This window comes from Mya arenaria, chromosome 6 (genome assembly GCF_026914265.1).
Source record: "Mya arenaria isolate MELC-2E11 chromosome 6, ASM2691426v1".
NCBI classification, from domain to species: Eukaryota; Metazoa; Mollusca; class Bivalvia; order Myida; family Myidae; genus Mya; species Mya arenaria.
This window is the reverse complement of record NC_069127.1, coordinates 13,856,407-13,873,002: the sequence shown is the minus strand read 5'-3', so window position 1 is coordinate 13,873,002 and position 16,596 is coordinate 13,856,407. Positions and strand designations below refer to the sequence as shown.

At 37.0% G+C, this 16,596-nt stretch overlaps 2 protein-coding genes across 3 annotated transcripts in view; one reads left to right on the top strand and one right to left on the bottom strand.

The window, feature by feature from the left end:
* Positions 1 to 561: 561 nt before the first annotated feature.
* On the bottom strand, positions 562 to 3,430 carry LOC128239314 (placenta-specific gene 8 protein-like). Its single transcript, XM_052955912.1, has 3 exons — positions 3,225 to 3,430; positions 2,450 to 2,589; positions 562 to 951 (listed from the first exon to the last, which is right to left on the bottom strand). Exons 1-3 carry the CDS (start codon positions 3,241 to 3,243, stop codon positions 838 to 840), a joined length of 273 nt encoding a protein of 90 aa, XP_052811872.1. The 5' UTR covers positions 3,244 to 3,430; the 3' UTR covers positions 562 to 837.
* Positions 3,431 to 7,171: 3,741 nt separating this feature from the next.
* LOC128238685 (uncharacterized) overlaps positions 7,172 to 16,596 on the top strand; it is a 29,620-nt gene continuing 20,195 nt past the window's right edge. For both annotated transcript variants that reach the window (XM_052954823.1, XM_052954822.1), the window contains exons 1-6: positions 7,172 to 7,297; positions 12,753 to 12,897; positions 13,731 to 14,872; positions 15,170 to 15,380; positions 15,779 to 15,855; positions 16,255 to 16,387. In XM_052954823.1, coding sequence (XP_052810783.1) covers positions 7,282 to 7,297; positions 12,753 to 12,897; positions 13,731 to 14,872; positions 15,170 to 15,380; positions 15,779 to 15,855; positions 16,255 to 16,387 — 1,724 coding nt within the window. In that variant the 5' untranslated portion in view covers positions 7,172 to 7,281. The remainder of the gene's footprint in view (positions 7,298 to 12,752; positions 12,898 to 13,730; positions 14,873 to 15,169; positions 15,381 to 15,778; positions 15,856 to 16,254; positions 16,388 to 16,596) is intronic.

The following is a 16,596-nucleotide window of genomic DNA, read 5'->3' as shown; positions in this document are numbered from 1 at the left end:
CTTGTTTGATGAAAGAAAAAAAACTTCTCCAAAATCTTATTTCAGTACCGTTTTTCATGAACGCCAAATTTCACCCGTGAATTATAAAACGACGAGTCATCTTTTGTTCTATAGTATTCATATAGATTTGACAAAATACGGTATGACTAATATATACAAACGTCCGAGCTCCTCTCACTTGTTTGATGAAAGCAAAAGAACTTCTCCAAAGTCGTATTTCAGTTCCGTTTTTTTATGAACGCCAAATTTCACCCGTGAATTATAAAACGATAAGTCACAGTTTCAATGTAGTGGACGAAGCTGTGACACTCATCGACTTAGGGGCGCGCATGATAATTCAACAAATATTCAGTTGCGGGTTTCCGGACTTGCAATCAATTTCAATGTCATTTTGAACATGTTGAATTACGTTTAAAACAATTCTCTTTTGGCCAAAGTGTCCGCACGGCGATAAACCCCCGACAATACTGACGACGACGACAACAATGATTTATGACAATAGTTTTTTTTTTTAAAAACCCACATGGACAAGCTGAATTGAATGAGAAATGGAAGATACAATGATTGAAAATATTTATTTTCAAATGAATCGTTTTAACATATGTAAATGGAATTTGAAATGTGATACATATACTGTCATCGTATATCCGCCGTAAAAATATCCGGATACACGATGAACAACAAAAAACATGTCTGAAAAAGCAATTATAAATTACAAATTATGGCGTCACAACGAACTTTATTGAATCAGTGCACCGAAAGGGTATTGTGTGTCGAGGTGTCCACCAGGATGACGTTAGTCTCAGTGTTCGGTAATTTTCTGGGAGAAAGTCGACTTCAGAGATCGGTCGAGGGTTTTCGCGCGTCGATGTTGTCGAGTTCCCTTTTGAGTTGACACGCGGCACACAATGTACAGCATGTCGTCATCACACAATCCCTGCAGATAGTCCCCTGAAACGACATCGACAATATTTAAAATTATCATGTTATACATTCCGGTTTAAAGCTGCACTCTCACAGATTAATGATCAGTTTTGACTTTTATTTTGTTGTTTTTGTCACAGAATGAGCTGATTTTGGCATCAATTTAATCAATTCAGTTATAAAAAAAATCACAAAATAACAGATCTCAATTGTTTCGAAAACTGCCGAAGAACTCATTTTTCTTGAAGCATTTGTAACGTCTTTAACCATAAAACACCACTTTTCGAACGTAAATATATAAAACTCATCTTTTGTCAGCAGTCTATCACTGGTGTCCAGACATTAACGTAACAATTGGTTCATTCGAAGACAGAAAATAACAAGTGGTCAAAACGGTCAATCAGTGAGAGTGCAGCTTTAATATAACCATCACGTATTTTTCTGTATTCACATGCGTAACATTACAATAACAGTCCGCATGTTTGTAAACAATTTTATTTGATAACTAAAATTACTTAATTGGTAATATTCCAGCAAATCACGCGTTTATTTCTTTTTCCGATAAAAAAAAGAGTTGATAAAAGTAGTTCATTTGCCATATAAATCATAAGAGGGAAACATGATATTTCCTTTTGATTTCATAAAAAAAACATTCTAAAAAAGTTTGTCACTTTCTGTATTCAAACAGACATTACATTTATGCAATGCATGCAGCGCGGGAATGGCATTACTTCATCAGTTTGTGGTATTCGGTTCATCATCAGCGCAAATGAAATTTGGTTATTATTATTGGATATAAAAATAACCTGGACAGTAGTCCGTCCTGGGAATTTGTTAGTAAGCTTGCTCACTATAAATTGCCTGGACTCGTTGAATACATCTGTGTGTTATATGACGACTCGTGACAGATCTATTTCCTCTTGATTTCATAAAAAAACATTCTCAAAACGTCCATCGCTTCCATTTATTCAGTAACCAAATATTACCTTTATACAGGGCATGAAACGCGGGAAATGTCATTGTTCTGTGGGTTTGTTTTTTGGTATTCGGCTCATCATCAGAGCAGGTAAAACAGGTAGGTCTTTATCATGTTCACGTTGTTCATGATTTTTTTACAGGAACATACTGTATTACATGACGACTCGTGACAGATCCTCTCTCTATAGAAGCTGATTCTTAGGTCAGTTGATCAAAGGCCATATCTTTTTTAGGCAGAGTTATGGAACTTAAAACACGTGTGTGTGCGTGTGCGTGTGCGTGCGTGTGCGTGTGTGCGTGCGCGGTGATACACGTACTAAGCTTTATCTCAACTTAAGTTATCGTTCAAGGTTGATCATTTAAAGCGTTTTAGCTCGCTACATGAACCCTCGACTCAAACTTATTAAAAACGACAAGCTAAACTATTTTCATGAAAGTTCCGTCGCGGTTACCAATGAAATACTCTTGAAAGCGTAAAATACAATACCGTACTATCGTTTAGTAATAAACAGGCAAGGCACTGAGTATTGAATATATGCGTACGAACCTTAATCCTGTTGGCAGCCCGGACCTGGACGCGCATGGGAAAGAGGGCGTTAGGGACGAGGAAGGGCATACAACAAAATTCATCCATCCGGGTAGCCATCGTCATCATCATGCACGGGAAACAACACATGGCGCACAGACCTGTGGCGGCGAAGAAGTACACGTTTGCGGGTTATAAAAAGTTACTGTATGCATTTTTGGTGGACCATATGATATTGTACAAAAATAATACAGAAACTACAATAAGTGCCTACATAAATTACTTTATACTGGATAAAGTAATAAGATACTTATTTAGCACATTCACGACCTTTGCAACAACGACTAGTACCGTTCTATAATGATTTTGTCAACTTGTGATCCAACTGAGGAACTGATAAAAAGGATTTCTTAAAGCTATCCGATTTGTTTTCCAAAATTACGTTATTTTCCACGCAACTGTTTTCATGCGTTTACCATGTAAGATTTTTCTCCCAACCTAGATAAGTAGATCAAAATATTTTGCCATGCTAGAAATCCTTATATTACCAGGGGGCAAAGATAAACTGAACCCCGTATGTAAAAAAAATGAATTAAAACAATCTACATATATTCTGTTTAACTGAGGTGTGAGAAAAAGAACTTCCATGGCCGCTCGTGTAAGATAGGTTCATCCGTGTTCATCGGAAACTTGGTAAACCTCGTTTCCGCAAAACACCATACGCCCCAGTTGGTATTTACCTATGTTACGCTCTCGGTCACGGAATGTACTTATAATCATAGTATAATTGACTTACATCCGCTAACGTCCTCCATGCAGGCGCATATCTGGGTGGACCAGGGCCGCTTCCTGGCGCCGGGACCACCTGCGTTCACAACTACATTCGTCGATTGCACGGTCGAAGGCTGAAATTATAGGTTAACACCAGACCAATCACTTTCGGACGGTTAACCGTGAACGTGCTAACTGTTCGGAGTGGAATACTTCACGAATGCTGACTCACATGTGATGAATCGAGTAAATACATACAATTAAGAGGTTTCGGAAGAAGATGAAAAAAAATCGGAGAATATTATATGTCAATCAACAGCTGAATGGGTTCCGGTTTAGATACATGGGTTATCTGCACATAAAACAATGCTGCCTTTGTCATCAAATCAAATCACTCCCGCGCGCGCACACACACGCGCGCGCACGCACACACGCATATAGAGTGCATTTCTACAATAATCAAAAACAGAAACCCACCCCAAAGGTACAGCTTGTTAATGATGAATGTACCTGGTTAATAACGGGTGGATACCCGGGGTGTCCTGAGTGGTATCCGGGATGTCCCCCGTGGGCTGGGTATCCCCCGGGCTGAGAGAAATCTGGCGCATATTTTTCGCTGCTCCTCTGCATTGTGTTCACTTGTATTGGAAGTAGAAATATTTCCAAGAGCTTTTTTTCGTTTATAGGTTAGCCGGTTCTGATATATTTTTCAACTGATAGAGATTTTTCAGCTAGCCATGTATAATATGTATTGGTGTGTGTATTGGGATAATATACTTGCACCCGCGAGTTTGAAATCATGTCACAGTCGATGTCACAAAGTAGTAAAATCCACGAAGTTAACTGAATAGTTGGATCCAATTTTAATAATGTTCTGTCGGGGTGTATTTCTATCTTGAAGAAAGACAGTACAAGTCTTTCCCCTGAAGTTGAAAATGGTCAAACAGTTGCATTCGAAATTTCTTTTCAATATTAAATATCCAATTACATTTTTAATTTTCATATGATATATTATTATGTTGTTTGTCATTATTTTCTGGCTTCTTTTATGTTAAAGATGCCGATAAGTTAGTTTCGTTACATGTCATAGCGATACGTAACGTAAGCTTCTCCCCCACCTTTCACGTGAGAACTCCAACACCAATCAGTGTTTTCAGTTCACATGCAGATTGATATATTAGTAAAGCATTCTTGGAAATTGGGGTAAATATAACGAAAAGAGAATACATATCTTTATTGATAATATGTGTACATGCACGACAAAATGCCATGTCGGTTGGTTGTGAGGTTTAATTTGAATAGCAATACTAATTTCCCACGTGCGAGTATAGGTGGCGGGGATGGTGATTTGTTTTCAATATAACTTCAAGACTAATTTTGAAGGGGAATGTTTTCTGATCAGGACTAAAAGAAAGCAGACATAGTTTACCAGCTTACCAAGTTTGAGGAACGTTGATTCAAGCATTCTTCAGTTATTGAAAGAAGTCGGATTTTCAGCTCAAGGTCAACACGTTCTTGAATTAAGCCGAATGACGTTAAACTGGTTAGGGTGCTGGTCATGTTGAGGGACCTCTACCAAGTTCGAGGTCTCTAGGCCTAAGCGTTTTTCAATTACTGTTAGGAGACTATGTATTTTCAGGTTACAGTCACAACGGCCTTAAACATTGGCCCACTAACCTAAATAAGTTACACCTGCTGGTCATGACCAAACTGCCTACAAAGTTTGAAGTCCTTAGGTCATAGATTGACCGGAAACTGTTTTCAGCTTACAGTCAACACCAACTTGACCTTTGATCCTCTGACCTAAAAAATATGGTTCGTTTGCTGGTCATGATCAATTATATTTAAAGTTTGAAGTCTCTGAGCCAAAGCGCTCCACAGATATAAGATGTAAACCGATTATCAACTTCAGCAAACTCTGTTGTCTGTACACATACCAGTCTTGTCACTGTCTCCAAATCGGCGATGTTCAGCTGGAATTTGTATTGTTGCTTCTTTAATATTGCCTTTCTATTTATAAAATCCTTAGAAATGACGTTTCTAGACTACATATAAAACGTTTTCTTCCAGTGCATATACGATAAGCTGTTCTTTCATCGAAAGATTCTATTAATTTAAACTGTGACGTGCTCGTTAATTGTGTCTAACTACGAGAGGCGTTAATTCACTCAACACGACAGGCAACTTCTCTGACCCCCTAAATTGGGTTGGTCAATGTGTGTGGAGTCCGAAGGACTTAACGCGTACTTTGACCAATCCAATTGCGTTTATATCCCCGATAATGACATCAACCCCGCAATTCATTCCTTATATTTACACAAAAAGTTCATTATTTCATTCAAGAGTTGTTAAAAAATTACTTCATTTCATTTAAGAAAATCTTTCAGTAATCCGTTCTTACCAATTCTGTAAAAAGAACGACCCGACTGTAACCGGAAACATTTTTTTCAAATGACGTCACAATAACGCGGGAAAAGATCAACCACTTGAAATCACTTTAAAACGTAAAATTGAAACACTTATGGCAACAATACATTTAAATTATAATAAATTAACACTTATTTTACTAGACCTGATGACACAATACAAACAATAACAAGATCAATAGTTTTCATGTATATTGTTATGCAATGAATTACGATCCGAAAATATCCGAAGATGTTGCGTTCATTTAATGATAAACGCAACTGCTGGTTTCAAGGCAGTTCATTTAGGGAATGGAAGTTGGGGTGTAAATATTTGTTTATATATGCGCACTCTTTACACTACCGACTTGTACAACACTCTTAAAATGTACCTAAAGAATAACATAACGTTACAACCGTGAAAGAATTTAAGCCTCGAGTCAGACGGCTTATCACTGAGCTTGAGGATGATAATATTTGGATCATAAGTTTTAATTATACATCTCTATCTTGGGTTTTGACCAATATACATGACTTTGTATCAATGGTTTGGGACTAAAATATCATTAAAATGTTATTTCCAACGAAATAATTATGTAACAGTATTTGAAACTGATGAAACACACCTCTATTAATATTCTAAGTTGAGTTTTCATCACACTAATTCATACAACACAACAGAAAAGAACAGTCATTTTATGAAGACGTGCTCAACAGACATGGTATCTATAAATACATATATTTTGCATATATAATGTCAATCTGTATATACAACATAAACATTTAAATGATATAACTTATATAAGAGGGTGTTGAGCTAAACTGTAATCTTTCATCAATTAATAGTGTGTTTCTAATTACAGGAGTTTCAATATATAAAGCTTAATTAGTTCTTTCTTGCTATAAAATTTCAATAACTGTTAACATTTGTTCACAAAGGGACGTGCGTAAAACAACGGTGTGGGTATTTTTTTCTTATATCAATATAACCTGGTCATACATTACGCATATAGTGGAATTCATCTTCACTGACGATATTAGTAGTATCACAAAGTAAGCAATATCATCCTTTTCGTCGACGCATTCGATTTCTGACTATATGTCTGTTCGAATTTGGAGTCGATGTACAAATGATCTAACATGTCGGGAAAACATAAATTCCAAACATGTATTACGAATATTTGGGCTGGGAAATATTATTATGGTTGGGAGATTTCAAACTTTATCTATAGTTCAAAATTTTACCATCAAAAATAATGTAAGTTATGTTCTTAAAGCGTTTTACTGCAATTGAAATTCGAAATTTGATGAATAAATTCATTTCTGCACTATACATTAATTATAACGTAACGCATACGTAATCTATATTGTATGGGAGACTACTGCGTAAGGTAAAATGTATGAAAGTATAGTATAACATGGCCTATTTGAATGTCGTAAAAAATAGTATATATTTATTTGGATGCAACTGAAGAGTTAATACAGTATTTAATATCTCTCTCCAAAAATGTGAATAATTGCCAAATTGAGACATTATTTTGACAAATTTGTTCATATTTGTTTACGACTTCACGGAAAAAGTTGGCTCGCGAAAAATGGCTGACCAAAGAGCTTCGAGGAAAAAAGCTTTCTAGCGCTCTTTTTTAGTGATACGAAAAGCCATTTTCAACCTGTAACATGTCTTTGGTGCCAGGTATTAACTTTCTATGTATTGTATTGTTTAGTTTGACATAATTAACATGGTTGCAAAATATGGGTTCAGCATGAACTTAGTGGATGCTGTCCTTGTTCTTGTTTATCTGGTTTCTTATGTATGTGCCAATCGTATACATCACCAGTCTTTTTTGGTATGTATCGGGTTAAATCAGACCTTGAATGTTTTTTTTCTGCTGTGTCCAATTTATTGTGTGAAGCTGCAAGTTTGATCACAAAATGTGAAGAGTCCTGGTTCACCATGTTTTGCAGGGGTTTCAATAAGCGGACGTAGACGTTTTATACGTCCGGAAAATCGCCAATAACGTCCCAGAATTTGACCTAGGGCGTTTTGAAAATTCCCTTTAATAGCCTTGTACGCCTCTTTCAATGAGACCAGACTTTTTCATATGCTGTGCACCATTGACTGCTTAAAATTCAGGGTTCGAATTTAACAATTTTTGACACTCGCAAATTTTTGCGAGTACTTAAATTTTCAACTCCAAAACCAGCCACTCACTCGCATTTTTAAGGCGAACCCTTGTGTTTGCTAGGAAAAAGGATACCAGTATATTGTGTGGAAAATAATGGTTTCAGGTATAGTGTATTCTTAAATGAATGATCATGTAATTGTACTTTAAATGATATCATCATATATGAAACACTGACAGTACGTACTGAGGAAGTCTGATCAGGCCAGTATTGGTCTGTGCAAAATATTTTGAAAACATTCCTTTCGTCATCTGTGTTGAGGGTCAATTTAATATTCAACTCCCCCTCTTCCACATCGAAACAGTTTTAACGGACAAATTCTTTCGTTTTGGCTGCTTTTTTTGGAACTGATCGATCATTGCCATCAGCGATTTTAAAATCAACACGCGTTAAAAAATCTTATCTTTTTGCTTGTAGTCATTATACAGGCTGTGTCTCGATATGATAATCGCTAAATACCGCCGCCAAAAATGAAAGCAAAAGACCAGTCTAGAAATATACATAGTTACGAGTACCTGCCACATAGTAACAAGTACCTGTCTGTGCACATAACGTTAATCTACGTCATCTATTTCTGTGTGATTATTGGAAAACGAAAGTAGGCATTTCTAAAATAAGTTTTATATCTGTTGTGCAGGAACTGATCTCCGATTATGTTCATAACTTTTTCGAGGATTGCATATGTTCTGCAAATTTTGAACTCGCAAATATTTGCGAGTGTCTTTAAATTCGCATTTTTTCAATTTTGGTTTGCATTTTGCGAGTGTGCGAGTGCTTAATTCGAGCCCTGTAAAATATGCCGTACTGCCCTTTCATCTTTCCATATGCCTTGTACATGTCATAATTTATGACAGCTTATTGTTTGTAATGAGCAGACGACCTGTGTATTCATAAACAGCCATCTTCTAATCCGATAATTAGGAAGAGCCAATTAGTGAAACATTGCCAGGAGGCGGAGCTATTGAATATCAGCCAATCAGAATATACAATGAGAACTTGTTCATTCAAAGATAAAAGTTTGTAAAATGCTATAGAAAATGCAAAGGGATGTTGAAAAATGTTGTGAAAAAGCAACAACATTTTGTACAAGTCTGAAAATCATGTAAAATGGTTTAAATTGAGTATGAAAACAAAACATTCTATGAGGACCCCCCCCTTGTGACAGGGATGGACCCCTCCCACTCGCATCCTCATGCGCCCCTATACTAGACTCTTGTTATGGTTGAATATAAACAATATACATGGAAACAAACATTTTGAGTTGTGCATCAAATGTGCTTCTTTACCTACAAATTCTATGAAAATTCCTGAAAATCAGACATGGAATTTAAAAAAAATCCTGATTTTGGGTCTTATTGAAACCCCTGGTTTTGGTATATATTATATTATCAATACATGATATACCTTTTGACAATATGTCCATAATTCAGGATTTGAATTTGAAATTGTTTCGCATGATTTTGCAATTGTCATTGACTTTTGCTCAAGTTGCAAAATATTGCAAGGGGATTTCTCAATCTTTACCAAACGAAAGAAGAACTTGGTTGTCAAAGTGGGTCATTTTATTTCCCAATACACATAATGAGCTGCATGCACACTGTTACTAGTGTTAGGTGGAGCACAGTACAGTCAACAAGTAAGACCCACTTTTCTCGATCACTATGCAGGGAATTCAATGATTGCAGATTTTCTCCGAGGGTAAAACTGTTTCCCTCATTAAAATCCCCCAGAGTTCCTCCAAGTGGCTGGTTTACAGTGGAGTTTGATATGAACGAAATTGTCCGATTTTATGACCCTGCGGCGGAACTCCGCGTCTTATCAGATAAGCAAGAAATAATTGTTTCTTGTTCAGATGTTATTTGTTTTTATGGTTATGTAATTTCTTAATTGTAGAAGTTTCTTACCAGCGTTTAATTTGTATCAGTAAATGCCAATTGGATATTGTCTTGACTTGTTAATAATAAACATTAAATAATTGATGCAGGAATTTCGTAAGGCATGTCGGAAGGGGAGGGTTTGGGAGGGGTGTCCACTCCTGACGTCGATTTTTTTTTTATTTTAGTATCTAAAATGGTGCAATTTCCTGCATTTTAAACAAGTTTACAGTAATGTTCCTATGATTTAGAATTACCAACTCAAGTCAGATTAACATTAAAAATATTTTTGAAAGGTTTAATGGTTTCTCTTCATTAATTATTGGTATTTCTCAAGTTTTCCGACAATACAACAGGGTTTTCGCCAGCCCTTTATGGCTTGTCGGGCCCGACGTGCCTTCCGCTGGCAAGGCCTATTACCGACACGCGTTAATTATGCCGACATGCTTTAATCCGCGTAGCAACAATCCTTATCTAAACAATCATCAGTTTTGACAATACACGATTTTGTTGCGATTACAACGGTAGACTGACAGCCAGAAGGCGTGTCGGGACTATTACGACATTTGTATCAGCCATTCAGGATCGACGACAGCATGAAGGCGTGTCGGTGAGGTTCAACAGTGCCATACTCCTCCTATTCTTTATCAGAATGGGAATGTGTGAAAAACACCACCGTCGTAATTGCGACCTTCATCCCTATAATCATCTATGAACGCAAAGTAAACAATAAGTGTTAATTGATTTCGGTAACATAAATCATGTGTCGTTTTATTTTGTTTCCTAATCCCGAGGAAATCATGTGTCGTTTTATTTTGTTTCTTAATCCCGAGTCCGTTTGTTAACCAATTATTAAATTATAATTGAGAACCGTGTTAAGATATCTGTGTTATTATAAACAAGGGTTATGTCGTCGTAATAAATTGAGTCGCGTCCCGTCTTTAGTTTAAAAGTGTAAAGTTAATTTTGTGTTGCTTATTATTAAACTTTGAACTATTTTATCGTTCTTTTAATTTATTTAGAAAAAAAGATAAATAAATCTGAAAATATACATTACATTCACTTAAGTTATTATTTAGCCAACCCGGCTTTAAAAATATTAGCTGTTGCAGCTTTAAATACGAATACACGAGCAGTCGCTTTGCTCCAAGCTCTTTCGTGTTCCAGCATGCAGCGTGCTTTACACGTTTTGATGTGACGTCAACGGTGTCAATATAAATAATACCCGTACTAAACGAAACATGAGTCGATCAATATCGTCGATATTGTATTGTCGGAAAACTTGAGAAATACCAATAATTAAGGAAGAGAAACCATTAAACTTTTTCACAAATAATTTTAATGTTAATCAGACTTTAGTTGGTAATTCTAAATCATAGGAACATAACTGTAAACTTGTTTAAAATGCAGGAAATTGCACCATTTTGGATACGAAAAAAAAAAAAAAATTGACGTCAGGAGGGGACACCCCTCCCAAACCCTCCCCTTCCGACATGCCTTATGAAATTCCTGGCGGAAACCCTGTACAATATCGACGATATTGATCGACTCATGTTTCGTTTAGTGAGGGTATTATTTATATTGACACCGTTGACGTCACAGCAAAACGTGTAAAGCACGCTGCATGCTGGAACACAAAAGAGCCCCGAGCAAAGCGACTGCACGTGGGTGTATTGGTATTTAAAGTTGCAACAGCTAATATTTTTAAAGCCGAGTCGGCTAAATAATAACTTAAAGGGAATGTAATGAGTATTTTCAGATTTATTTATCTTTTTTCTAAATAAATTAAAAGAACGATAAAATAATCAAAGTTTAATAATAAGCAACACAAAATATAACTTTACACTAAACTAAAGACGGGAAAGCGACTCAATTAAATACGACGACCTAGCATAACCCTTGTTTATAATAACACAGATATCTTAACACGGTTCTCAATTGCAATTTAATAATTGGTTAGCAAACGGACTTGGGATTAAGAAACAAAATAAAACGACACATGATTTATGTTACCGAAATCAATTAACACTTATTGTTTACTTTGCGTTCATAGATGATTATAGGGATGAAGGTTGCAATTACGACAGTGGTGTTTTTCACACATTCCCATTTTGATAAAGAATAGGAGGAGTTTCATTAATTGCACCGTCGATCCTCACCGACTTGCCTTCATGCTGTCGTCAATCCTGAATGGCTGATACAAATGCCGTAATAGTCCCGACACGCCTTCTGGCTGTCAAGTCAACCGTTGTAATCGCAACACAACTGTGTATTGTCAAAACTGATGATTGTTTCGATAAGGATTGTCGCTACGCGGATTAAAGCATGTGGGCATAATTAACGCGTGTCGGTAATTAGCCTTGCCAGTGGAAGGCACGTCGGGCCCGACAAGCCATAAAGGGCTGGCGGAAACCCTGATTGATGTATTGTCAGAATGTCTCTTATTGTATTGCATCCTAAAACAGCCAACATTTTACAAGATTCTGAACCATGACTACTGACGTCATGATATATACAATGCAGATTATACTATTTATTATTGGTGGTTAAAAATAGCTATGACGTTTTAGGGAATTTTCCACAGAAAACGAGGCAAGAAGGCCTCCAACCATGCGCTTTGAACGCATGTTTGATCTCCTGATTTTCCGAAAAAGGTGTAATTAGTAGCCTAGCCTTTTTCGGGAGAAATGTATTAATCGATATATATTCAGTCATTAGCAAAAACACAGAGAAAAAAAGAATAATAGCAATTTACTGTAGCCATCATAATCGGTTGAAATTTTTAATAATTTTTTTTTTAGCGTAGATTCTCATCAAGTGTCTGCCGATTTTTGTGGAGTAAACCTCTCGGAGGAAAGCCGCATTTATAATTCTTCGGTCAACTGATCACCCTCCGAGGTTCCTAAATACAAACACCGAGGAACGGGGACATTTGATAAATTTATTGTATTGGCCTTGAAAGCGAAAATCCGCGGAGGGAAACAGAATGTGGGTCTAACTCATTGAGTGTACTGTAGTAAGATATTAAGACTTCATAAGTAGAAAAAGTTGAATTCAGTTCTGTATCAGTGTTTTGTTTCTATTTTGTAGCATTAGAGGAAAGTGAGAAGTCAGCAGGCCATGGCTGGAGTAACACAAGCCAGTTTAACCTTGAAGGGCAGAACAATAGCAATATCTATCAGCATCTCATAAGCCAAAACAATACTGGAAACGTGCCAGAAGCCCTGGTTGAAGAGTAAGACTTGTACTATATTTTTTATGTATATCGCTATGACTTCAATTTTCTTATATTTTTAGTTTTTAGATAAATCTTTTTAGTTTATATATTATGCAGTGTTCATACTAACATTGATTGCCATGATCTGTTGAAAAAAAAGTGTGGCCATAATAAAATGCACCATCTGTCTGTCCATGCGTTTTGGTTTTCTGTGTCCTAAGTGTACCTAAAGAATGTGATAATTTGCACAAACAGTTTGTGTCTAGGTAGTTAACTTGGCTATGAATAGGGGTGATTTTAAAATAACTTCACGACACAAATGTAGGGATGCCAATTTAAATTTGAAGCCAGGATACCCTCATAAGAGCCTCAAAAAAGCCAGTTTTGCTTATGGGCAGGTGCTTCACCTAATTGGAGGTTTAAAGCATCCCCCAAACCCCTTGCTAAAATGCTTACAGCACTTCAGCTGCCAAATCAATCACTTCCCTGAAATAAATACCATGTGAAGCTGGTGAGTCATGTGGAAGACCCATGTCAGTAGGTCATGTTTAAGGTAAAAAATCTTCATAATAAGGCTTGTCCTGGCTTCAATATCGCCATGCATTGGGGGAATTTTAAAATAACTAAGCACTAGGTTTCACCACGAGTAGCTTGTCTGTCACCTTAACAAAGTCGTTAAATTGATATCAGCTTCATATTCATAAAAACAGTTTGATATTTAATTTAACAACCGTTCACATACATGTTTGTTCAGTTCTATTCAGCAGTGGGAGTTTTGGACAAATTGAAAACATGGTTTTCGTCACATTGTGCATGTCTAGTGTAACAATCATGTTTGTTCTGTATGACAGGGAAATCGTAAATGAGCTAGGGCAGGAGTCTGCTGGAGGTGTCAGCCAGGGTCAAGTGCACTCACCCCAGCAGCAGCAACAACAACAGCACCAACAGCAGCAGCAGGTATACAATCATCAACAACCGAAACCCAACATGTACCACCACATTCAGCAACAAAAACAACACAGCTTTCAGCAACAACAGCAGCAGCAGCATTTTCTCCCTCAGCAACAACAACATATACGTCAACAACAGCAGCAGCAGCACAACCACCACCAGAAGCAAATACATCAAGAGCAGCTGCGAAGTCTACTTCTACAGCACACACAGACCCAGAAAATGTCTGTACAGTCTCAGCAGCAGCAACAACAGCAGAGTCTTGTTAGTGTTGCAGTTGCGAGCCAACAGAAAAATGCCCTGCCACAACAAGCCAACAGCCAGCAAAGTGTTCATGGCCAGCAATTAATGATACAGAATCGCCTCCAGTATGTGAATAACAGTAAGATAAACCAGGAGGACGAAATGGACCGCCAGTTCATAGAAAACCAGAGAAAAATTGATGAAAATAACAAAAAGATTCAGCAGCTAGGTTTGCAAACTGTTCAAAACACCCAGAAAGTAAATCCTCAGCCTCCTGTGCTAAAAGTGAATGACTTTGGAGGTAATGGTCAAAAACACCAACAGGTGTCAAATACTCTCCAGAATTACCAAAATAACCACCCAGGTAATGTGAATATCTCTATTCAGGAACCTATTGACAGTTTACATCAAAACAGTCAAACACCACAACAGCAGTATCAGAACAGAACTGTGATAATGCAAGGACCCAGACAAAACACTTTACAAAATAACACTACTAGCTCAAAAATGCTGTATAGAAGCCCCAGTCTACAGCCGATGGGCATGAATCAGCAAGTGCATCATCCTACCTCAAACATTAAGCAAAGCCCAGTTCAGGTGTCTTCAATATCGACCAATCAGAATCAGACATTGACCAGTCCCCTCTCTTCCAAGATAGACAAGAATAATGTAGTGTTGGAGGGCGGTGGGCAGTTTGAGGAAGGGCAGGCATATATGATTCGTGATCGGCAGGGTAACGCCAGGAAAATGATCTGGACCAAAGGAGAATTCATGCCAATGCAAGAACCAGATAAATCGAGTAAGTGGTTTGTAAACAAAAACATTTTAAACAAATATTTGTATAAATATTGTATGTATATAAATCCATCTTTCATGAAAATTATATTTTTTGTATGTTTACATTAAAGCAAATTTACTGTTAATTATTATTTTCAATTGGTGATTTATATGTGTATTTGTTTCCTTACTTCAGGCAAACAATTATACATGTATCTACAAATGTTCATACATGTATATTAAATGATCATACAGATTTATGGATAGATGAATTTTTATTTTAATCTGAGTTTGATATATTCTACATTTGGTGCTCCAGTCCAGCATCCAAACATAGATTCTAGTCAACAGAAGCGAGGGGGCAAGACAGGGCGTGGTTGTAACCGAGGTGCTGCACGAGGGCGTGGCCAGGGACCCGGGGGAAGGGGGCAGCAGTTTGGAGGGCAGCCGACTCAATTGGTCAGCATACCTGGCCAGCGTCCTCTACAGGGCAATGCCACTGGCATGAATATGGCTCCTGTACAAAGAATGTAAGAAAAGTGAATCCTAGGGTCAAGGTCATTGTCACTTTTACTTAAAACAAAAAAAAACAGTTGAAACCGAGTTTCACAACAAAGGCTGAAATACTTCTGTCAGTCATTGAAAACATGTTTTTGTCACATTGAGGCATTTCTTGTTTCCTTTTTTTATTGCTTTTCACAGGCACATGCGAGACAAGGCGGCGTATAGTCGAGCATGTTGTCCAATTACAGCTCTTATAATGTATCATATTTACACATAGATACAATGGTAATGAAATATATTAAACTAGGAGGAATCTTTATTTGTGAGTATTAGTGAGCTTACACAGTCAGAGAGGTTATCACAAATGATTTAAATGGCAGCTGCAAAGTTGTTGCTCTGATAATGGTTTCTGTTTCTGTAAAAGGATCATTCGAGACCAGAACATGGCAGATGTTAGACAACAGATGCAGCAAGCATTCCCGGCAATACAGACTCAGCCAGGTATAGACATGTAGATATTTTAGCAAATGACAGGGAATTGCACTGCAGAATATGTTTGAATCAAGAGTTTTCATAAATATATAATGTATATATAATTGTAAGATTTTGATTGTTGTGAAATGTTTGAAGCTGCATTAATATACGAATGAGGCGTGAAATTAAAGTTTTTTTTATCAAAGAATATAGGTATAGGAAAGGAATAGTAGGCTCAGTTTTTTCTGCTCATTTTGGATTTTACATGTGTAGTTAAAATCAATCAGTTGTTAAAAATATTATGAAGCTTCTTTTGCAATGTTTTTACTGAGTAAAGCTGCTTAAAAGTTACTGGTGTTAACAAACTATAATCATGTATGTTTCAGTTGTTTTTGAAATTCATGCTTTATTCGGTGTATGTTTCAGTTGTGCAGGCAATGGTCCAGTTCCAGCAGCCTCGGGCTCCTGTGTTGAACAAGACTTCCCTTCTCAATCTGATGCCCGCCCAAGTCACACCCGGCAAACCCACATCCACATCGGAACCAGATAACCCAACCGTGTATGTATATTGTTTTACATGACATTTTTGTTTGGCGTCATGAGGGAAATACAGTTTAAATTGAGGGTATTTTAGTTTGACATAAAAATATGTAATTTTAATCAAGAATATAAAATCATTTAGAACTGGGGACCCACAAATCATATCCATTTCACCAGTTTTGGTAGGCTTCTTTGGTAACGGACATCATGTTTGTAACCGATATCATT